At 38.0% G+C, this 25,318-nt stretch overlaps 2 protein-coding genes across 8 annotated transcripts in view; one reads left to right on the forward strand and one right to left on the reverse strand.

The window, feature by feature from the left end:
* LOC148944449 (delta(24)-sterol reductase-like) overlaps positions 1-17,301 on the reverse strand; it is a 247,858-nt gene extending 230,557 nt beyond the window's left edge. The window contains exon 1 of the mRNA XM_089100299.1: positions 17,084-17,301. Within this exon, the coding sequence (XP_088956425.1) occupies positions 17,084-17,281 (198 nt within the window). The 5' untranslated portion in view covers positions 17,282-17,301. The remainder of the gene's footprint in view (positions 1-17,083) is intronic.
* LOC148944450 (transcriptional activator Myb-like) overlaps positions 1-25,318 on the forward strand; it is a 166,003-nt gene that overhangs the window by 66,454 nt on the left and 74,231 nt on the right. The window contains exon 1 of one of the 7 annotated variants that reach the window (XM_089100294.1): positions 24,382-24,515. The exons of 1 other annotated variant lie outside the window; for it this stretch is intronic. Coding sequence is in view for 3 of the 6 variants with exons in the window: in XM_089100293.1 (XP_088956419.1) it covers positions 24,524-24,530 (7 nt within the window). In the remaining 3 variants the exon portion in view is untranslated. Of the gene's footprint in view, positions 1-24,381; positions 24,531-25,318 lie in introns of those variants that run through there. 5 more of the 7 variants (XM_089100295.1, XM_089100293.1, XM_089100298.1 and 2 more) reach the window with 5 other exon arrangements.

Below are 25,318 nucleotides of genomic sequence, written 5' to 3' on the forward strand. Positions count from 1 at the left end.
TAAGGTTTTCAAACAGTTCGTGATAACGAACTGTAAGTAAGGAGCGACCCGGCTCAATGGTAACCGAAACTCTAAAAAACGGAATTTTGGTACCAATAGATACATCAAAAGAATCAGATTTTAATTCTGATTTCATCAAGTTTCATCAAGTTTAATCTTACCCATCAAAAGTAACGCGCCTGAGAAAATTTCGCTGATTTTTGAAAAAAGGGGGAAAGACCCCCTAAAAGTTATAGAATCATAATGAAATTCACACCATCATATTCAGCGTATCAGAGAACCCTACTGTAGAGGTTTCAAGCTCCTATCTACAAAAATGTGAAATTTTGCATTTTTGCCCGAAGAAAGAGTGCGTATTTATTTGTTTGTTGTTTTTTTTCTTTTCCCCAGGGGTAATCGTATTGACCCAGTGGTCCTAGAATATTGTAGGAGGGCTCATTGGAACGGAAATTAAAACTTATAGTGCCCTTTTTAAGTGACAAAAATGGAGGGCAACTAGGCCCCATACCACGCTCATTTTTTCCCCAAAGTCACCCTATTAAAATTTTGAGACAGCCATTTTGTTCAGAATAGTCGAAAATCTAATAAATATGTCTTTTACGATGACTTAATCCCCCACAGATCCCAGGGGAAGGGCTGCAAGTTATGAACTTTGCCCATTGCTTACATATTGTATTGCTCATTGGGAAGTATACAGACATTTTCAGGAAGGATTTTTTTCTGGTGGGGGGGGGCTGGAGGAGGGGGTTACTCGGGAGAATCTTTCCGTGGAGGATGTTTCTTTGGGGTAAGGGACATTTCTATGAAGGGGGCGCCGGATTTCCAGGCATTATTTAACAAACGATCAGAAATTAAATAAAAAAACAAGTTTTTTCAACTGAAAGTATGAAGCAACATTAGAACTTAAAATGAACAGAAATTATTACGTATATGAGGGGGGTCTCCCCCAAGTCAATACCTCGCTCTTTACACTACAGTTTGTTTTTTTAGTGCTTTCAAAAGAGCTATCTATTCTAATTAAAGGCCTTTGTGATTCAGGGGTTTGTGAATTAAAACTTTTTTTTAACTTTTAACGTAAAGAGCGTGGTATTGACTAAGGGGAGAACCTCATCATATACGTAATAAAAAAAAACAATGAAAAAAACAAGCGATACGGCTTAATTGTAATCGAAACTTTTAAAAACGGAACTTTGATGTCAATAAATTTATCAAAAGAATGGGCTTATAATGCTGATTCTATATATATGAATTTTATTAAGTTTAGTATTACTCATCAAAGGCTACGAGCCTGAGAAAATTTACCTGATTTTTTTAAGAGGGGGAAAAATCCCTTAAAAGTGAAAGAATTTTAATGAAAATCACACCGTCAGATTCAGCATATCAGTAAACCCTATAACATAGGTTTCAAGCTCATATCTGCAAAATTCTGCATCTTCGTATTTTTGCCAGAAGAAAAATATACGAATATAGAAGTTCGTTACGTAAGTTAACTTGTAAATTACGTTAGAACCAAATTTAGAGACAGCCATTTAGCAAAAGAAAAGTAAAATTTTTATGCAAATTTTGTTTACTTATTCAATGACGGTGTGCCAAAATCAAAGCTGCATTAACTAAAAAACGATCAGAAATTAGATAAAAAAAACAAGTTTTTTAAACTGAAAGTAAGCAGCGACATTAAAACTTAAAACAAACAGAAATTATTCCGTATATGAAAGGGACTGTCGCCTCCTCGACGCCTTGCTCTTTACGCTAAAGTTTGACTCTGTCTCACAACTTTATTTTTTTAAACAATAAAAAACTTTAGCGTAAAGAGCGAGGCGTAGAGGAGGGGACAGCCCCTTTCATATACGGAATAATTTCTGCTCGTTTTAAGTTTTAATGTCGCTCCTTACTTTCAGTTTAAAAAACTTGTTTTTTTTATTTTATTTTTATCAAAGAGGTAATCCTATAGACTTTGAAAAAAGTCTCATTCGATTTAAATTGAAAGTTCTAGGTCCGTTTTTTAAAGTCAAGAATAATCGGACAGTAAGCCCACACCCCCCCCCCCCCATGCCTTAAAAACTTGAAACTTTTTGCAATCAAAAACAACCAAAAATTAATTAAAAAAAAACTCCGAAAAATAAGCTTTTCAAAGAAAAGTAAAGGCTATTTTAAACTTAAGCTCAGCAGATACAAATACCTGTTAAAATTCAACCTCAAAACGACCAGAAATTATTATTAAAGAATAAATAAAATCCAAAACGAACAGAAATTAAATAAACAGTCATAGCAAAAAACATACACTAAGTAATAATATAAATAATTCAAGAGGTCTTAAGGCGGTTAATAATTGGATTGAATATAAAAATCAAGCTAAAAACGAAAACAAATATTTTGATATTGAAGTATAAATGAAACTCTAAACGAACAGAAATTAAATAAACAATAAATGTAAACAAACATAAAATATATATTAATGTAAATGAAAAAATAAATCTTAAAACGAGTGGAACTTAAATTCAATATGCAAATCAAGTTTGAATCGAATAAACGTAACTACAAACAAGAGTTTGGGTATCACCTCACTGCAGAAGCCTAAAACCTACTGCGTCATTGGCACTTTACTGAAAACGAATTATATTATAAGTGTTTTCTTTTGTACTTAATATTGTAGATAAATATTAAAATTACGGTAAAATTTTGAACTGATGAGCTTTTAACAAATAACATCATTTTGCATCAAATATTCAGTTTAATTTATTAGTTCTTTTCAAGATTAGTCAAGACAAATATAGTTTCACTACAAGCAAAATTTGGACACTGCCCCTTCTTTAATTGTAAAAACCTAAAGCCTTCTGCGTCATTGGTGCTTCACTGAAAACGAATTACTCGTATATTACAAATTTATTCTTTTCCAGTTCTTACAGCATTGAAAATGAAAATAAAATTAAAGTGAAAAAAAATCTTGAACTAATGGACCTTTCAACAATTAATATCATTATATATCTAATATTCAATTTGATTTTGTTTATACTTTCCAAGACTGTTCAAGACTCATATAGTTTTGCCTTTTTTTTAACTCTGCCATTTTTTCTAACTAATCTTGTTGCTTTGTTATGAAAACATTCTATGGCTTCTAGGCATTTCTATTTGAGCGAAAAACTGCACCTCAAACTTTGTGGAACATGCATTTTCTTGCATGAAACACCGAAATATAATAAAATGTCAAGTTTCGGAGTATTCCACCACTCGCAAGCAAGTGCCATTGGTATTTTTGAATCTGCATGGTCAATTTAGGGGGTGGAGGGTAGGCTAATTCTCGTAGCAGCCCCATTCCATCGTGGTAAGATTCACACTTTCAACACATGGCGTCCGGGCTGTCATATAATCTACCAAGAATACAACTACCCCAAATCAGTATTACTAAATAAATGAAACCCAAAACGAACAAAAATTAAAATAAATATTAGTGTCAAACTCAAAACGAGCATAAATTAATATGAGTAGGGTTCAAAACCCCTATGCTTTCTAAAAGCCAGAATATAATTTGTATTTTAATAAAAAAAATATTCAAATGAGTTTACTGAAAAAAATGTGCATTGTCAATTTAATATACATATGCTGATATTTATTCCCTAAAATCTTAATTAATGAAAGAATTGTTTTCAGTAAAGCGCCAATGACGCAGTAGGTTTTAGGCTTCTGCAGTGAAGCGATACCCAAACTCTTGTTTGTAGTTATTTATATTCGATTCAAACTTGATTTGCATATTCAATGTAAGTTTCACTCGTTTTAAGATTTATTTATTCATTTACATTAATATATATTGTATGTTTGTTAGCATTGATTTTTTATTTCATTTATCTTCGTTTTAAGTTACATTTCTGCTTCAAAATAAAAATATTTTTTAGTTTTAAGCTTGATTTTCATAATCAGTTTAAGTATTATTCGCTTTAAAATCTATTTATTCATTTATATTATTAATTGTTGCATGTTTTTTGCTATGATTGTTTGTTTAATTTATGTTCGTTATGGGTTTCATTTATTCTTTAATAGTAATTTCTGGTTGTTTCAAGTTTGAATTTTAACAGGTATTTGTATCTCCTGAGCTTAAGTTTAAAATGGCCTTTACTTTTCTTTGAAAAACTTATTTTTCAGAGAGTTTTTTTTTAATTAATTATGAAGTAAGAATTGTTTTCTTAACATGTTTCATCCTCTCCAGTCAGTTCTTTAGGCAAATACTGGGTAATTTTTCTCCGATCGTCAATAAAAGTAGAGGAGGGGGTCCGAATCGTGACAGTACACCAAATATGGGCATAGAATACTGACAGTACACCATATATGGGCATAGAGTCATTAGGGAGAACACGTGGTTAATGGGGTCAATGACCTCTTTTTCCAAGGTCGATTTATTTGATGTTTCTATGTGTAATAACTCCGGAACGAAGGTTGCACATGCGCATTGAATTCTAACGGGAACAATGTTATTGATCTGGGACTCGAGGGGGAAGTGATTTTCCGAGAAATTGATTGCGTAATCAAAGTGTGTCAACAACAACAACAACGACCTTGACATTCGCTGAGAGCGTGCACTTACAACAACAACAACATCGACCGTGGAATACCTGCGCTGTCGACCTCAATTCACCTATCGTGAATCAATAATTTCCCCTAGAAACAACAAATTAATTTCCCCTTTCTTGACAGATCAATCAATCAATGACATCATCTGTCAGACTTTAAAAATTTTCGCCTAGAAACATTTCTCCAGGAATAGATCCAAATCATTAATGTCTTTGCCTCGGGAACAACTCTTTTGGTCGAACTCCAAAGGATATTAATAACCAAAGGCCATGGAAACAATTAGGCAAGAAACATCTTAGCGATGAATTGTTTTAGCGCGCGAAAAGGTTTCTTATTAATTTGAAATGCGTTAGCGCAGAGATGCCAATAACAAAGGAACACGCTGAATTTACGTTTAGGGATTATTTGGGCGAAACCGTTTAGACAGGTTATGGAACTATTTCGGCGAAACAGATAGAGACATTTTAAAAGAAGATTTTTGAAGAGATTTTGGAAGAGGTTTTGAGTGTGGTCGTTATAATACACAAGTTTCATTTGAACAGTGTTGTGAGGTCCTCTTACCCAACCCCGAAGGGTTCCAATCCTCCTACCCCAACCCCGAAGGAAGTCCCCGGTCCTCAAAGGCCCCCCAAGCTCCCAAAGGCCCTCCACCGGTCCCCAAATGTCCCCCAGGCCCCCAACTGCCCCCCCGGACACTCAAAAGCCCCCCAAGCTCCCAAAGGGCCACCGGCGCCCCAAAGGCCCACCCAGACCCCCAAATGCCATCCCCGGGCCCCCCAAAGGCACATCGAGCTCCCAAAGGACCAACGGGGTCCCAAAGGCCCTCCACCGGTCCCCAAATGTCCCCCAGGCACCCAAAGGCCCTCCCAGTACCCCAAACGCCCACCCGGACCCCAAATGCCATCCCCGGCCCCCCCAAGCCCCAACCCCCGGCCCCCAAAGTCCCCCCCAGCTCCCAAAGGACCACCCACCCTCAAGGGACCCCCACACCCACAAAGGGTCTCCCCAAGCCCCCCGCGGGCGGGGCGGGGGGGTGTCTGACACCGCGGATGTGGGAGGGGTCGTGTGCTCATTCAGGCGGTTCTGAGCTAAGGTTTCCTAGTCTTTCCTAGGTGAATGTTGTCTGAAACCAATAGTTTGTGATGAGTAGTTTTCTATTTAAGTCTTTTATTAGATAGTGGTATTATCCTTTATTTTTTGTGTGTTGAGTGAAACTTATGATTTGTTATATGTAGTTTGTTATTTTTGACTTTTCTGAGTTGGATTTCTTAGTCTTTCATAGGTGTGTGGTGTCTGAAACCTATGATTTGTGATGTGTAGTTTGCTATTTTCGACTTTTCTGAGCTGGATTTCTTAGCCTTTCATAGGTATGCTTTGTCAGAAAATTATTATTTGGGATGTATAGTTTGCTATTTAAGGCTTTTCTGAGCTAAGGTTTTCTAGTATTTCGTAGGTGAATGTTGTCTGAAACCAATAGTTTGGGATGAATAGTTTGCTATTTTTGACTTTTCTGAGCTAGGTTTCTTAGTCTTTCGTTGGTGTGTGTTGACTGAAACCGATGATTTGGGATATGTAGTTTGCTATTTTTGACTTTTCTGAGCTGGATTTCTTAGTCTTTCATAGGTGTGTGTTGTATGAAACCTATGATTTGGGATGGGTGGATTGCTACTTTTGACTTTTCTGAGCTGGATTTCTTAGCCTTTCATAGGTGTTTGTTGTCTGAAACCTATAGTTTGGGATGACTAGTTTGCTATTTTTGACTTTTCTGAGCTAGGTTTCTTAGCCGTTCATAGGTGAGTGTTGTCTGAAACCTATGATTTGGGATATGTAATTTGCTATTTCCGACTTTTCATAACCGGATTTCTTAGTCTTTCGTAGGTGTGTGGTGTCTGAAACCTATGATTTGGGATGTGTGGGTTGCTATTTTTTTGACTTTTCTGAGCTGGATTTCTTAGCCATTCGTAGGTGTGTGTTGACTGAAACCTATGATTTGGGATGGTTAATTTGCTATTTTTGACTTTTCTGAGCTAGATTTCTTAGCCTATCATATGTGTGTCCTTTCAGAAAATTATGATTTGGGAGGTGTAGTTTGCTTTTTGGACTTTTCAGAGCTAGGATTCTTAGTCACTCATAGGTGTTTGTTGTCTGAAACTTCGAGTCTGGGATGAGTAGTTGGCTATTTCAGACCTTTCTGAGCTAAGGTTTCTTAGTATTTCGTAGGTGAATGCTGTCTGAAACTTATGATTTGGGATATGTAAATTACTATTTCGGGCTTTTCTGAGTTGGATTTCTTAGTCTTTCATAGGTGTGTAGCGTCTGAAACCTATGATTTGGGATGTGTAGTTTGCTATTTTGGACGTGTCTGATATATGTTTATTAGCCTTTAATTGGTTTTTGTTGTCAGAAAATTAGTTTTTGGGATGTGTAGTTTGCTATTTCAGGCTTTTCTGAGCTAAGGTTTTCTAGTATTTCGTAGGTGAATGTTGTCTGAAACCAATAGTTTGGGATGTTTAATTTGCTATTTCCGACTTTTCATAACCGGATTTCTTAGTCTTTCGTAGGTGTGTGGTGTCTGAAACCTATGATTTGGGATGTGTGGGTTGCTATTTCAGGCTTTTCTGAGTTGGATTTCTTAGTCTTTCATAGGTGTGTAGTGTCTGAAACCTATGATTTGGGGTGGGTGAATTGCTACTTTTGACTTTTCTGAGCTGGATTTCTTAGCCTTTCATAGGTGTTTGTTGTCTGAAACATATATTTTGGGATGACTAGTTTGCTATTTTTGACTTTTCTGAGCTAGGTTTCTTAGCCGTTCATAGGTGAGTGTTGTCTGAAACCTATGATTTGGGATATGTAATTTGCTATTTCTGACTTTTCATAACCGGATTTCTTAGTCTTTCGTAGGTGTGTGATGTCTGAAACCTATGATTTGGGGGTGTGTGGGTTGATATTTTTTGACTTTTCTGAGCAGGATTTCATAGCCATTCGTAGGTGTGTGTTGACTGAAACCTATGATTTGGGATGGTTAATTTGCTATTTTTGACTTTTCTAAGCTAGATTTCTTAGCCTTTCATAGGTGTGTCCTTTCAGAAAATTATGATTTGGGAAGCACACAAAAACTTACACATGCACACGAAAACTTACATGCACACAAAAACTTAAATGCATACAAAAACTTACACACACACACAAACACACACAAAACTTACACACACAAACACACGAAAACATACACACACACACGCAAAAAATTAAACAAACACACAAACTAACACACACACACACACACACAAAAACTTACACATGAACACAAAAAAACTCACACACACACGCACAAAAACTTACACACACACACACTCACAAAACTAACACATAAAAACACGAAAACTTAAACACAAACTACAAAACTGACACACACAAAAACTTACAAATCCACACGAAAACTTACACACACACACACACGAAAACTTACACACACACACAAAAACTTACAAACACACACACACACAAACAAAAATACACAAACACAAACACAAACAAAAAAAAAAACAAGAACAAGAAAAATTACCATAAAAAAAAAAATTAATATAAAAAAATAAAACAATAAAAAAAAAAAAAAAATAAATTAAAACCACACAAAAAAAATACCAAACACAAACAAAAACGCAAAAACAAACAAAAACACAAAAACTAACATACACAAACATACACACACACAAAAACTTACACATGAAAACAAAAAAAACTCACACACACACACGCCAAAACTTACACACACACACACACACACACATAAAAAAAAACTAACAAATTAACAAAAAAACTCACACACACACACGCACAAAAACTTACACACACACACACACACACACACAAAACTTACACACACACACACGAAAACTTACACACACACACAACTCAGAAAATCCAGAAATCCAGCTCAGAAAAGTCAAAAGTAGCAATCCACCCACCCCAAATCATAGGTTTCAGACACTACACACCTATGAAAGACTAAGAAATCCAACTCAGAAAAGCCTGAAATAGCAACCCACACATCCCAAATCATAGGTTTCAGACACCACACACCTACGAAAGACTAAGAAATCCGGTGATGAAAAGTAGGAAATAGCAAATTACAAATCCCAAACTATTGGTTTCAGACAACATTCACCTACGAAATACTAGAAAACCTTAGCTCAGAAAAGCCTGAAATAGCAAACTACACATCCCAAATCATAATGTTCTGACAACACATACCTATGAAAGGCTAAGAAACCTAGCTCAGAAAAGTCGAAAATAGCAAACTACACATCCCAAATCATAGGTTTCAGACGCTACACACCTATGAAAGACTAAGAAATCCAACTCAGAAAAGCCCGAAATAGTAATTTACATATCCCAAATCATAAGTTTCAGACAGCATTCACCTACGAAATACTAGAAAACCTTAGCTCAGAAAAGCCTGAAATAGCAAACTACACATCCCAAAATCGAAGTTTCAGACAACAAACACCTATGAGTGACTAAGAATCCTAGCTCTGAAAAGTCCAAAAAGCAAACTATATCTCCCAAATCATAATTTTCTGAAAGGACACACATATGATATGCTAAGAAATATAGCTCAGAAAAGTCAAAAATAGCAAATTAACAATCCCAAATTATAGGTTTCAGTCAACACACACCAACGAATGGCTAAGAAATCCAGCTCAGAAAAGTCAAAAAAATAGCAACCCACACATCCCAAATCATAGGTTTCAGACACCACACACCTAAGAAAGACTAAGAAATCCGGGTATGAAAAGTCGGAAATAGCAAAGTACATATCACAAATCATAGGTTTCAGACAACACTCACATCTGAAAGGCTAAGAAACCTAGCTCAGAAAAGTCAAAAATAGCAAACTAGTCATCCCAAACTATAGGTTTCAGACAACAAACACCTATGACCGGGGATGGCATTTGGGGGTCTGGGTGGGCCTTTGGGGCGCCGGGAGGGCCTTTGTGTGCCTGGGGGACATTTGGGGACCGGGGGCGGGCCTTTGGGCCCCCGTTGGTCCTTGGGGAGCCCGATGGGCCTTTGGGGGGCCCGGGGATGGCATTTGGGGGTCTGGGTGGGCCTTTGGGGCGCCGGTGGCCCTTTGGGAGCTTGGGGGCCTTTGAGTGTCCGGGGGGCAGTTGGGGGCCTGGGGGACATTTGGGGACCGGTGAAGGGCCTTTGGGAGCTTGGGGGGCCTTTGAGGACCGGGGCTGCCTTCGGGGTTGGGGTAGGAGGATTGGAACCCTTTGGGGTTGGGTAAGAGGACCTCACAACACTGTTCAAATGAAACTTGTGTATTATAACGACCACACTCAAAACCTCTTCCAAAATCTCTTCAAAAATCTTCTTTTAAAATGTCTCTATCTGTTTCGCCGAAATAGTTTCATAACCTGTCTAAAACGGTTTCGCCCAAATAATCCCTAAACGTAAATTCAGCGTGTTCCTTTGTTATTGGCATCTCTGCGCTAACGCATTTCAAATTAATAAGAAACCTTTTCGCGCGCTAAAACAATTCATCGCTAAGATGTTTCTTGCCTAATTGTTTCCATGTCCTTTGGTTATTAATATCCTTTGGAGTTCGACCAAAAGAGTTGTTCCCGAGGCAAAGACATTAATGATTTGGATCTATTCCTGGAGAAATGTTTCTAGGCGAAAATTTTTAAAGTCTGACAGATGATGTCATTGATTGATTGATCTGTCAAGAAAGGGAAATTAATTTGTTGTTTCTAAGGGGAATTATCGATTCACGATAAGTGAATTGAGGTCGACAGCATAGGTGGTCCACGGTCAATGGTTTTGTTGTTTTAAGTGCACGCTCACAGCAAAAGTCAGGGTCGTTGTTTTTGTTGTTTACACACATTGATTACGCCAACAATTTCCCGGAAATTCACTTCCCCCTCGAGTCCTAGATCAATAACATTGCTCCCGTTAGAATTCAATGCGCATGTGCAACCTTCGTTCCGGAGTTATTACACATAGAAACATCAAATAAATCGACCTTGGAAAAAGAGGTCATTGACCCCATTAACCACGTGTTCTCCCTAATGACTCTATGCCCATATATGGTGTACTGTCAGTATTCTATGCCCATATATGGTGTACTGTCACGAGTCGGACCCCCTCCTCTACTAATAAACTGTATATCCTATGTTTTTTTGTTTTGTTTTTTTACACCTTTCATCCGACTGCTTGTGACGAGTATTTAGAGACCTTCGAGCATATTCACTGGACCGGTAAAGTAAATTGCACGGTAAAAAATAAAACAAAATTCATCGATGACATTTAATGTTATATCTTAGCGGTCTTTGCTCAGATGATGAATGGAAGAAGGTGGAGGCTCAGAACCTGGCCCCCAGAAACCTTAAATGGTACTTGTGCGCTATAACTAAATCAGCAGGTACTAGTGCATTAGATGGTCACTTTTATATACTAAGCAAGGAAAACAGTCATGCAATGACAGACGAAACCCGTCAAAGACCGGTTATTTTCAAAGAGACTGCTATTAAGAAATGGAATGCAGAGTAGTTTTCTTTGCGTTTACTATATTTAAATTATTGTTTTTTGGGGTTTAGGGGGGGGTGGGGGTGGAGGAAGGTACCTAGGTTAGTTTACGTATTTGATCTCTGATTATTGAATGTGATAGTAAATCTGTAAAGCAAGACCCCAATCGGATGTGGAAATTCCTAAAAAAGAAGAAACGTAAAGAATCAGTTGATGTTCTGCCAAGTGAGAGTGAGTGGGTTAAATATTTAACGCAGGAGTTTTCATTACCTAATGCTGATCTGGAACATTTTCTTTTGAGCTCGATGCGAGTCTTGCAGAATGTGAACGGAAGTTGGTTTTGTTTTGTCTAATTCATCAGTCACTGAGGCACTCTCGAAACTGAAGAAGAAGTTTTCGAGGGGGGTAGATAACCTGTGCAGATTGCATCTGCAAGCGGGAAGTCAGAACCTTGTCGAGCACCTTTGTCTCCTGTACCAAATGATTTTTAAGGCTGGGATTGTTCCAGACCTATTCTGCACGGGTATAATTACTCCTGTATTAAAAAAGGGAAAAGATGGGGGACAGAGTTCTTCTTACCGCTCGATAACTGTAGCGCCTATACTGTGCAAGTTATTTGAATTGCTTGTTGTAAATAGGCTTAGTGCTACATGTAACACGCCGGATAACAAATTTGGTTTCAAGAAGAAAATGAATAGAGAACACGCGCATTATATGGCTGCAAATTTGTTGATTGACGCCGATGATTCAAATGAGACTTTGTATTTTGCTGGTCACGATGTCAACCGCGCGTTTGACTCCGGTGTGCACCCTCAGATATTGTTGTCGGCTCGGAAGCGTGGCGTGGATAAGTCGAGGGGTTAACAACTGGGCATTTTGAGGGACACCTGGAAACATGAGGCACGGAGGCACGCCGGAGGCATATTCCAAAGGGCGCAATATGTAAATATATACAGCTTGCCTGTTATTCGGTATCTGTAGAATATTTCAGCACCTTCAAAAGCGATCTTTAAAAACTTGGAAAAAATCATTTACGGGTTTATTTGGCAAGGAAAAGAACCCCCAAGACTGAAAACAACTGATATGTACCTAAAGAAGAAGAAAGGAGGACTGCAAGTTGTTGATATCCATGCAAAAACTAGGTAACCCTACGATGGCAGTGATGGTATTCCTTTTTCCTATTACACATGCAGCGTTGCCACCAGCTCAAAAATAAAATTCCGATTTTTCTTCAAAAAAATATTCCAAAATTTAAAAAAAAATCCCGGAACACGGTTTTTAAGTTATACAACATAGGGCTGCGCGGTGATGACGTAAAAAGCAAGGTGCGAAATTCAAAGTACCATGAAACGTGGTTTCTAGTTGTAACTAGCAACTGATTGTTAATATTCTTAGTATTATTTCGACGTGAAAACGTTCTGCTGGATTAGTAGGATCTACGACAAATATTTTAGGCCAAAACAATTCGCCAAAGTTCCGAAAAACGTGTCTACGCATCCGCGTTTCATTGTTATTTGAATTTCCCGCCCAAGAATTGACGTCACGCTTCGCAGCCCTATTCAATATGGCTTGGCCAGCGGTAAAAGTTACCTTTTATCACGTCTTCACAGATCCATTTCCCTTTTATCATACCTGCTTTTCTGTTTAGTGGCTGTGCCCAGACGCACCCTTGGATCTCGGATTTTAATTGTACTAAAAAAAAAGGAATCTGCTGCTTTGACACGAAAGAATCCGGAAGAAACACAGATCCCTTTTTCCCGAATGTACTTAGAATCCAACTTTCTTTGTATTAAACCCAGGCCTTTGGGTATTTGAAGAGAAAACTGTTAAGCAACAGTCAGAAAAACTGTTACTACCGAGTTTAAAAAGCGCTAAGTAAAGCAACCAACTAAAAAAAATAACTAGTTTCTCATATATTTATTGGTACGTTTCAGTAATCATCTCGATAATCACAGCTCAAATGACAACCCTAAGAGACTGGACAAATGAGCTTCAGTAAACTAAGCTCGGTTAGCACAAGTATAAACACTAAGTCTTCTACTACTAAGTCTTCTACTGAGCATAACAAGTTTTCCGATGGTATTCATCGCTTCCGCTGTCCTACATCTCGGACTGCATTCGAGACTCATAAAATTATATCAAGAACTCAAGCGAATGGGGGACGAGGGGCACACGCACTTGAGCTGGAAGGACCAGCCCCGCCGTGGGTGGCCTCCTCGTCCATAGGAGATATGGTTCAAGATTCTGTTCAGTTCCGTGCCCTCATGCACGTCGTTATTAAGGTTATTTTTGTTTTTTGGTTGATGGGTTGGTTGTATTTTTTTTTCTTTTTGTTGATTAAGGTCTGTCTAAAAAGGGCTGAAAAAAAAAGAAAAAAAAAGGAAAAAAGTGCCACCGCAAGAATGGGTTTCTTGTGGACGGAGGACGCCCAGTCTACGGGAGAGCAAATAGTTTTTTTTGTGTTAAAAAATTTTAAAGTTGTAAGAGTAAGCCTTTTGGAAGACCACCTTTAAAATTCGAATTCGTATTAGTGAAAATTGAAGGATATGAATTTTAAGAAATTGAAGTAAAATGCCACCGGAAAAGCGTCTCCTAGAGGGGGGAAGGACACCCTGGAACGGGGGGAGCGATAGATATTTGGCAAGAAAAAAGTTGAATGGTAGTGTGCCTTCATTTCCACTAATACATTGACTGGTGCATAATATTTTCTTTTTTTTGAAGTTTAGGTGATATAATAATGTATAAAGTTGAAAGATTTTTATGTTTTTGTATTAAAATATCATCGAGTGGAGAGGAGGAGGGGAGGGGGAAAAATAACAACTACCTCTGAAAAATGTTAAACAAAATCCCTTCTGTTGACACACAGAACATGGCGATGGTGGTGGTTACGGTCTTGAGGTCAGTTTTGGGTTTAGGTGCCATTTTTAACATGATGATTGCGATGCTGACAAGACATCAAAAAAGTGGAACCCTTTCTTCTGGATAGATGAATTCAGCTTTGTGAAGACGTCTGAGTCAAAGCCAAAGACAATGTTGGTGCCGATTTTCATAGAAACGGGTTCTGCTGAATGCATGATATACAGGCTGGAGTCACAGTAACCCTGGTCTACCAATGCAGCAGTTAATGTGAGATCAGCATTCAGCCGCAACCACTGGCACAGAATTCCTATCTCGTCAGGGAACGGCATCGCCATATTCTGCGTGTCAACAGAGTGGCATCTTCGTCCACACAAGTAGCCAAACTGTATGACCCGCCCAACTATACTCTCTTTCCCCTGCCAACCAGTCTGTAAACGCACCATTCACCGATACGCAATTCTGATTTCACACCAACCTCTGCATAGGTTTGTGGTGACTCACGTAGTCCTACTCGTCGGCCCTGGACCATCACCCGTTTTAATCGGTCACTACTCAGCTTCTCAGAGCTTTCCCTCAGAAGCCATAACAGCGTAGATTTTTTTTATTGGTGTTATGGAGCCGTCAGAAGTCTTGACAAGACAAAACCTAGAATTCTTCATGTTCGCTACAGGCTCACTAACCCAATTTTTCTCAACTTGGTGTTTCACACAGTGAGCAATCACTGGCAAATCTTCAAAGATGCCGTCACTTTCCGAGCCCTATTCAGTGTCAGTTGCGGAAGCCTTTTCCTGCTTATCGGACAGAGTATTTTCCTCTGAGTCATCGTCTGAGTCACTGTCGTGAAGTACAGAAAGACGAACATTCGGTACTTGGTGACCAAAAGCAGAAAGTACGTCGTCGGGTAACAAGGCTTTCATTATTCGCTGGCTTTCAATACGAGCTCACCCTAGCTCGAGCTTGATTTCATCGTCCCCAGGCAAAGAAAAATCGGAACTGACAGACACAACACCAATGGATCTAACTCGCTTGGCCTTGGGCAAGGGCAACTGTTCATTAGAATATTGAGCTTCAAAATCCGTTATACTTTCATATCAAAGAATTCGATGTAGAAGTTGGAGGAACGAAAAGCTTATTACAGTAATGTAAGTGCTTGTTTGATACCGCATCTTCCTAAAAAAATATTCACACGGTTGGCTATTCATGTCGGAGAGTTTGAAAAGACGTTCGAGCCCAAGCCGTTTGAATCGACGAATGAGAAGCACTAGGGAACGCATATTTATCTCTAGGCAATGGTAAAGGCTCGGGTAAAGGTTTGTGGTAATAAAATTCTCGTTCAAAGCATGATGTCCACTTTTTAGGACCCAGGATCTCCAATGTCGAACGCCGTAAACAACACGACCAAGTAAAGATAACCTCTCAAGAGGAGAAAGTTTGCCGTCGTAAAAAACGCGCCGTACGCTTTCCATAAGCCAAAGATAAAACTGTTTTCCTTCGCTTCCAGGAACACGCTGTTTCAGGTGTGCCGGAGGCACGGAGGCACAGCCGGAGGCAAGAAGCAAGGGACACCTACGACGGTCAGTTATTAGCCCCTCGGGATAAGTCTATTATACGCGCACTGAGGAATATGTATAGTTATTTAAAAACGCGTGTAAATGTACCGTGTGTTAATGCTTTAACCCTATCTTCTAGCCTTATACCTGTTGAGAAGGGAATACGCCCAGGAGCTCTTACTTCACCACCACAATTCAATAATAGTAGTATTTCATCACAAGAACCGGTTCAGTCTACATGTATCTTTAGAGGTCTCAATGTTTCGCTGATCGATTATGCCGACGACATTTTGAACACGAGTAGAACACTTATAGGCATCGAAGAGACTTTCCGTGTTTTGAGTAAGAAGTATGATAACATAGGTCTTTCTTTCAATCCCCAGAAGAGTGAAGTTCTCGTATTTAATAGCCGCGTTAAAGATAGTGTGCCAGTTGATGTTATTTTCGGAATTTATACGATTAAGTCTTCGTCTAATAATATGTACCTCGGCCTTCCAATTTGTAGCGATCTTAAAGAAACCCACGATTGCCTTGTTTCGTTGTTCGCTGTAAAGACACGCAGAGCTTATGGAATTCTCGTTTCAATGAAGTGCGACTTTAACCGTTTTCTGCTTGCAAGGGTGTATAACCCTTTTGTTTTGCCACATGTGCTAGCCCTATCTCCGTTTTGGAAAATTTTGACCTCGTCTGATCGCCGCAGTATTCGGTCTATTTTCTACAGATGTGGCAAGTATCTGCTTCGTCTTCCAGTTTGGATGGGGAATTAGAATATATCTCAGAAGTATGGTATAGCCGATCCGCTTATAGCTGTACTGAACCGCCGTGCTCGATTTGCAAAAGGCGTTTGTTTAAATAAACCAAGCCTCTCTTCATTATATGTCGCAATAACTAGAATTTGTCTTTTTTGTTTGTCATAGGAATGTTCTTAATCTTGTTTTTCTGTAGTTGAGTTTTCTTCGGATATTTTGTTGTTATTTGATGTTACTTTTTTTTTCTTTTCTTGTACTCCATTTACAACATTTTGTATGCTTAATAATGGGTAATAAAATAATAATAATAATAATATACCAGTACCAACCAGCGCTATAGACTGTACAAGGAAACCAGAGACGAAAGCAGACAAACGGGTATTTGCTAGATAAATTGTTGGCAAAGCGTGTTTTCTCATTGAGTTTAAATATTTAAACGATTGTTTTTTGGGGGTTTAGGGGGGGGGGTACCTAGGTTAGGTTACGTATTTAATATATGATAGGCTTACCCCCCCCCCCCCTAATTTGCAGATATATAGCCCAAATTTGTTTCGAAACTATTATATATTCATTCTATTTTATTTCATTAGCATTAACCAAACTTGACTTCGTTCGTGTATAGCGCTGGTTTAGTTATAATGCCCAAGTACCCCTTAAATTTTAACAGATTTGATGGAACTTCTTATTTAAATTACCCAATATTTTGTTATTGTCCCACATCCCCTGAAAAATTCCTGCATACATGCCAGAAGAAAACCACAGTTAAATTTAGCCTTCCTCTTGCTACCAGTTCCCATTTTACGATTACTTCTAATTGTCCTTTATTACCTGTTTTTGGATCGCTTGAACTCTTTCATCATGTTTCATTGGATCTGAAAATAGCCTATGAAGTATCCATTTTCTTGTGTTGAGAATCAAGTCAAACAGAAAGCTTGCAGGTAAACAGAAGAAAACAATGATCAAAGCCCTGTTATCTTCCATCCATCGTATTAGTCTCTTCTTCCATTTTTGGGGAACAATATCCATCCCTTCCCTTGCTCACTTGAAGCTAATTCTTCACTGGCATGGAAACAGACAATTTGTCTCATCTTGCAACTTGTCTTATCTCTAAACACTGAAAGTTGTCATGAAATTGATAATGAACTTTAAAACCTAATGATTTCAAAACAAAAAGTCATATCGTAAAAAATGTCATCTAAAGATCTAAGTATATGTGTTTTCAGTGACCTTTTCAATTAATAGCTCTGATCAAAATAACTATATAACTTGTTTCATCGACTAATAAAAGAGTTTTCTAAGGGGAGGGAGGGAGATATATTAAAACAGTAAAACTATACGAAATCATACAGAAATTTGGGAAAAACAACAAGATCATAAAATTTCGATGTAATATGTGATCGGTAAAAAAATGACCATGGAAGACATTACAACATGGAATTTCATGTTTAAAGTCGCAATAAAATAAGGAAAGAAAAGAAAAAATCTCAAGCAAAGTAAAGCCACGAGTGATAAATGCACAGAAAAGACAAAAAAAAACAATAAAAACTTAATAGAAAAGATGATAAACCAAAACTCTAAAATTAATAAAAGCAAAGAATAAAAATAAATAAATATACACATAAACCTTGTATGCCGCTGGGGTATAACTTGCAACCCCGCCCCCAGGCTCTGGGGACAACCCCAAAGGCTCTGTTTATGATCTTTGAATTATTTTGAATAAAATAGCTGTCTCAAAATTTCTATTGGATGTATTTGGGGAAAAGAGGACGTGGGGGGGGGGGGGCTAGTTGCACTCCGATCACTTTTGTCCCTTAAAAGGGCACTAGAACTTCTAATTTTTAAAAGAATGAGCCCCCTGCGTAGTTCATAAGACCACCTAAAAACCATATATATTAGTAATGGGCAACTTGTATAGCTTATAGCCCTTGCCCTGAGGGCTGTGGGAAGGGGATGGTTGTCATCCTCAAAGACATAATCAGCGGACCTTTCAACTATGTTGAACAATACGGCTATCACAAAATTTTGATTGAATGTGTTTGGGGATATGATGGGCGTAAGAGGAGGGGCTAGTTGCCCTCCAATCACTTTTGCCTCCAAAAATGGCCAACAGAACTTTCAATTTCCAATCGAATGACCCCCTTTTGAAGTTTCTACGACAACTCCTTCTATGCGAAGTGCCTTGGTCAGAAAAAAAAACAAAAAAAGAATAATAAATAGTGCCCATAGCTCTTTACTCAGGCAGCGTTATTGCGCTGCCTTTGGTAGTACTAAGATAAGTGAAGCTGCCCATATGATCTTTTATTTTGTTACCTGACGTCACCTTTTCATTCTCAATTATTCCTAGACTTAGTGACTTAGTCTTCTTAACATTCATTTTCAAACCTATTCTAGCATGCTGAACCCGCAAAACCTCTAAAAGTTCATTCCTTTTACTCACACTTTCATCTAGGATGCTTAAATCGTCTGCATAATCTAAGTCCAGGAAAGTTTTACTTCCCCATTTGATTCCGTTTTCTCCCATCGCCTTTCCTGTACTCCTTAAGACAAGGTCCATCAAAATAATCCACATAAATGGGGATTGAACATAGCCTGGCTTAACTTCTGATTTAATACGAAATCAGCTACTAACCTCATTTCCATCCTTAACCGCAGCAGTGTTATTCTCGTAAACTAATCACTTTAATGTATTTGTTTGGTACACAATATAAGCTAAAACTCTTCTATCGGCTGAATCAAACACTTGCTCATTATCTATAAAACTGAGAACTAAAGGTGTTTGATGTCTCAGGCACTTCTCATTTATTATTCTAAGAGTGAAAATTTGGTCAATACCCTCCTGGGACCTGGTGTCCACGTCTGTGGACACCCCCATAAAATATTTTTTGTACAAAGGCCTCGCCATCTAGCAAAGATTTTGTTGTTTCAACGTGCTTTTTGGACCTGAAATGCCATCTACGATTTTTTTCAGAAAGTTTCTGCGACTTTTAGTGGTGTTTTAACAAACTAGAAAAGGCTAAAATAAGGAGATGAAAAAAAAAAGCAAAGATGAGAAAAAAAAAAGAAAAAAGAAAGTGGTGAGAACGAGTTCTGAGAAAAATCAGGTGTACTCTCTTGATTGTAGACAGTGCTTAGATAGTTTTAAAAGCAGTTATTTTGATAAGTGCCATCTTTTGGAACTTGGGAAACCTCCATGTCCACGTCTGTGGACAGGCGGTTCCAATCGAGTAAAAAGCTAGGGTTGATTTTTCGTAGTTCAAATCTTGATTCTAATGGGGATAGCAGAAGCCAATGATTGTTTTATTTACTAAATTGGCAACAACCTAGCCGCCACTCACCCATAAGAAATCGCCACCCCGTAAAGTGTCCCCACCCCCCCCCATTCTGTGTCCCATACCCTTTTCTTGCTTACTTTATAAAAAACTTTTATTCCCATTTTTGCAAATAAAATCAACCAAAATCACAACCCGTAAGTCTGCTAAAAATTAAACTATTTTGTATATATTATTTTTTCATTGTTGAATATTTGGTTATTTTATTTGTTACCCTTTTTATCTTTTTATATTATGACCTTTAAAATATTTTATAGTTATGACCTATATTTATGTCTATTGTATTTTGTATTTTCTGACTGTTACCTGTCGTGTTTTCGTTACAGTGGTAACTATGTGTTTGTTATTGTATTATTTTGTTATTGTATTTTTTTTTACTAAGAAATGCAAATTTGATCCACTAGGGTTTGTGATAGTTCTTTTGCAAATCTCTATCTATCTATCTATCTAGCTATTAGTTTCAAGCTTACTGAACCTGTTCCTTTATTGTAGTTTCCTTTGATGACGCCCTTGGAATGCTCGATGAGAGTGACCTGGACCTCTCTGATTTAGATGATGATTAGGAATGGATAAAAAACCACCCCTTGTCGTCTTCAGACTGTGATGGTGAACCAGCTGTTGCAGCCATTCCGTCATCAAGCAGTTATGCTGTTCTTCCAGATGTTGAAAATGAAGAATCTGATGATGACGTACCCTTAGCAGCCCGTGCCAAACGCTTGAAGGCTGACAAACTAGCAGCAACCTTGTCCTGGAGAAAGTCTCAGCGGTTCGATAATCATCGTGGTCCGGACGTGGGCCCCGCTCATTTCCAGGACCACGACGATTGGAGTACAGAAAAATTCTTTTTGCAATATTACCCGGAGAGTTTCTTCGAACGTATAGCTTTTTGCATGAACTACAACTATCAGTTGGCCCACCACAAAAGCTTGAATGTAACTCCAGACGAGCTGAAAATTTTTGTTGGCATTGTCATCCTGATGCGGAACCTCAAGTTTCCTCGGATCCGCATGTACTGGTCTGGAAAGTTTAGGGTGGAAGCCATATCACAAAAGATGAGTCGAGACAGATTCTTCAAAATTAGGTTAAAACTGAAGTTCGTTGTTGATTCATAAATCTCAGACGAAAAAAAAAAAAAAATAGGCTTTGGAAGCTGCAGCTGATCGTTGACAACTTCAGGAATATCTGTCTCCAGTTGCCACGTGACAGGAACTGTTCAATTGACGAAAAGATGATACCCTTCCAGGGTATGTCAACTCTCAAGCAATATGTCCCTAACAAGCCCAATCCGGTTGGATTAAAGAATTTTGTCCTTGCCAGCTCCTCAGGGCTGATACTTGACTTCCAAATCTACCAGGGAGCCACCACCCTAGGAGAACAGCTGGTAGCACATGGTCTTTCAGCTGGGATCGTACTGCGCTTGTCTGAGACCCTACCAGAAGGTACATACCTCTATTTTGACCGATACTTCTCGTCTGTTAAGCTCTTCGACATGCTGGCAGAAAGAAAAATAAATGTGACCGGAACTATCATGAAGAACCGTTTGGGTGCCAACGGCCCAACGCTTTTTACCGAAACAGAAATGAAACAAAAAGGGCAGAGGAACCTCTGTCATGTCTGTGCGCTCAGATAGAAAAGTAGCCGTGACCCAGTGGTATGATAACAAAGTGGTTCTCCTTTCTTCAAACTGCAAAGGTATAGAAGAGGAGACAGAGGTCAAACGGTATGGCAAGCGCTAGGGGTCTTACGTGCAGGTCAAATGTCCACAAGTAGTCTCCGACTACAACATCTACCTGGGTGGGGTCGACCTTGTGGACCGCATGGTCAGCTATTACCGATTTGAGACGCGTACTAAAAAATGGACTGTGCGTCTGTTTCATCATTTTGTGGATGCTGCACTAGCCAATGCATTTCATGAGATGAAGGGCCATGGCCCAGAAGTTTCTGGTGACCTCAAACAGCTCATTGATCTTCGTTTCAACGTGACCGAGTTTTTGCTCAATTCTGGAAGCTCGGAGTCACGAGGTCAAGAAAATAGCAACGAAGAGCCATTGGGTGAAACTCGACACCGTGTTTTGAGTGTGAAAAAGAGGCCAATCCCTCCACCATATGCCAGAGCTGCACTGCATCTACCAGAATTTTGTGACTTGGCGAATGCAGCCCGGTGCAGAAGGCCTGGATGCTGCAAAAGGTCAAGATGGATGTACTAGCAGTGTAAAATCAATCTCTGCTTGACAAGAGACAACAACTGCTTCAAGAAATTTCATGAAGGGTAATGTTTTGTTTTCAACGTTTTGACATATTTCTTTTAATAGACGAAACAGACTTTTACTATACTTTGAGCTTGACAGGGACGCAGTTTCCACACCTGTGGACATCCCCCAGAGGGAGGGAGGGGGGGTCAACTTTTTTTTTTAGTTGATCAATGGTCAAAATTATTTTTTTTAAGTCAACTACAAAGAAATGAACATAATCAGAAAAGTATTTCTATGGTCAGGTCTCAGGAGGATACAACCTGTACCCATCCCAAAACCGCACTGTTCTTCCCTTAAAACTTTGTCAAAAAGCAACTCTAAGACTAATGGGTATCATCATACTAAGTACTTTGTTTCCTACAGAAGCCAGTCTAATCCCTCTATAATTATCACACTCACTCTTATCACCCTTCTTATACAGGGGTTTAATTAGGGTTTTCCTAAACTCGCTAGGGACTTCCCTTTTTTCAAAAATCACATTTTAATTTTTGGTAACTTTTTCTAACTTCATAACCACCATATTTAAGGAACACATTTACCACAGTATCAGCACCTAGGGCCTTATTATTTTTTGATCGTTTAGTTCTGTCATCAATTTTTCCTCGCAAAATAAATCTTTCTTGACATCCAAGGTGTCAGAAACTTTTTCATTTTCCTCTATATCTTTTCCTGTAATTCTATCCTAGCTTAGTACATTATCAAAATGTTCTGCCCATCTCTCTTTGACTCTTTCCTCATCACTAATTGTGGCCCCGTTCCTATCTTTAACTGTGAAAAGTCTGGATTGACTACTCCCTCTCAATTTATTAACATGCCAGTACAATATTTTACTGTTATGCTGTCTAGCTGCATCTTCAAGATCCCCGGCTTCAGGTTAGGTTTGATGCAACCACCCTAGGAAAAGTACTAATAAGGTATATAGCTCTAACAAAAAAAGATGTTTTAAATAAACACAGAGTTGATCATTTAAAGGGAGCTTACATATTCGTTATTTTTTTTTTTTTTAAGTCACGAGGTCTCAAATAAGCAATAACAATTGAGTTAAGAAATTCTGGCGTGAATTTAATTCCTCCTTCCTGTTAATGCATCAGACAATCATCCATTTTGTAGGATTTGTTTTCTTCTGGATACTGAAATTGCTGATTTGTCACCCTATTACTTGAAACTATTGAATAAAACGATGGTTATGCCAATTTTAGATATTTCAGAGCGCGTGGGCATTGGAAGAATAGGAAGAATTGAATTCACAAAAGAATTTTTTAATTCAACTGAAATTGCTGATTTACCACCCTATTACTTGAAACTAAAGAATAAAACGATGGTTATGCCAATTTTAGATATTTAAAAGGGTATAGGTATTGGAGCACATGATTTTGAACGAATAAGAACAGCTAAAGTAAAAGGTATGGAAAAAATTCTGAGGTAGTGATGCATGAAAATGAGGCCCAAGCAATATTTGTGGGTAAAAGACATTTGACAACCAGTATCACAACGAATGCATCGAATCGTAAATGAGATCTGTGGTTAGAAGAGAAGCAACGGTGAGATCGTAATGACTTCCAGAAGAAAACGAATCCTGTTAAATGAATGATTCTTTGCTGTATTAACAGGAAGGAAGAACTGAATTCACGCCATATTTCCTTATCTCAATTGTTATTGCTTATTTGACACCCCATGAATTAAAAAAGAATAACGAATATATATATATACTCCCTTTAAATGAGCAACCGTGTATTTATTTAAAACATCTTTTTGTTAGAATCATATGTCTTTTTAGTATTTTCCCAGGGTGGTTGCATCAAACCTAAACTGAAGCCATGACATCAAGAAGAAGTTCACATTATCTGCAGTTTGAAGACAAGCGACAGCGAGAATCAATATATGTAAGCCTGCCACGGACTGGGATTCGGCCTCAAAATCGGCTACATATTTGTTTTCCCCCCTCAAAACTGGTATATTGGCAAATTCTGGCCACAAGGATGATCCAAATAGGTCACGATTTCAAGGAAGAACTCATATTTTTCTCAGGTGGTTGTATCGGACCTATGGTAACGCCATGATATCAAGCAGGGGTTCAGATTGTCTGCAGTTAGTAGACAAGCAACAGCGAGAATATAATATATATATATATATATATATATATATATATATATATATATATATATATATATATATATATATATATATATATATATATATATATATATATATATATATATATATATATATATATATATATATATATATATATTTAAGGGCAGGAGATTTTACAAAAGAAATTTATAAAAACGCATCAAAATATGTCTATATTCATTTTGTTTACGTTTTTACGAGTTGGACAAACATTTCATGAGGGTTGCATATCTGGTCCTGTAATTTTTTTATTCCATAGACTCCTTTATTTGTTTCTATTTTCTTTTTCCACTGTTCTGCATCACAAAGGCCCTTGTCATGAGCTAAATATTTAAATTTTTGGCCAAATACTCTTCAATTGCGCTATCTATTTATTCCACCAAGTATGAAGAACCAGAATTAATCGAACAAAGCGGGATAGCCTATTGTGTGCAAATTTGATGTGGTGATGGTATTTTATTAAGATTCAAAAGAAATCTGTTGTTTCTTTCTAAAATACCATGTGGAAGTGCCATATACCACGAGTGCGTATTATTTGAGAAAAAGGTGACTATATGATAGGTAGGCTACTTGGTAAAGCCTAGGTTTGCTAAAAGTAGGCTAGGTCTAATTGATAAACATAGCATTCCCAAGTGGGCCGATCAGATTTCTGAGTATTGGTCTGTTATAGAGGTGGTAAAATTCGACTTTAGCTACTTTTGACTATCTTGGAAAGGGCTTAGGTTAGGAGAATGAAACTTTCAGGGACGGGTCTACAGGCTGAAGTGTGTCCAGGAAGGCATTTTGAAGTACCTACCTCCACTCCTCTCTCTGGGGGGTCCTGAAATTAGCCTACATGAAAGGTGTATACCTATTGAAATTTTGACAAAACAACATTTTACCTTAATTTTCAGCTATCAAGTTTCTTTTTCTCTGGTTTTAGTTGGCTACTGAAATGCAATTCCGGTCAATATCTACCAAATCATATTATTGAGTTAGGACTAAAGTTAATACAACATTTGATGCCTTTTTTAATGCTGATTACGAATATAATACACATTTTTATTGAAAATGAATTTAAGCCCCCCCCCCCCTATATGTGTCAATTCAGGGTTAGTTTAGGTACAGCCTATATAGGGGGAGGGGCTGAAATTCATTTCCGATAGAAATGCTTATTATATTAGCTAGAATATAGAAATGCTATAGAAATGCTTATTATATATTATATAACCTTATAAATTGGGATTGAGCAAAGTTATGAAGCTGAAAACAATTTTGTTGTACTTCATTTAAGCACAAGATTTATTTTGCAAGGTTTGAATTTTATAACACACAAATTTTTAAAGGTCATCAAAGGTCAGGACCCTCTA

Source organism: Artemia sp. Qi Xiang Cuo, chromosome 14 (assembly GCF_049724085.1).
Source record: "Artemia sp. Qi Xiang Cuo chromosome 14, ASM4972408v1, whole genome shotgun sequence".
NCBI lineage: Eukaryota > Metazoa > Arthropoda > Branchiopoda > Anostraca > Artemiidae > Artemia > Artemia sp. Qi Xiang Cuo.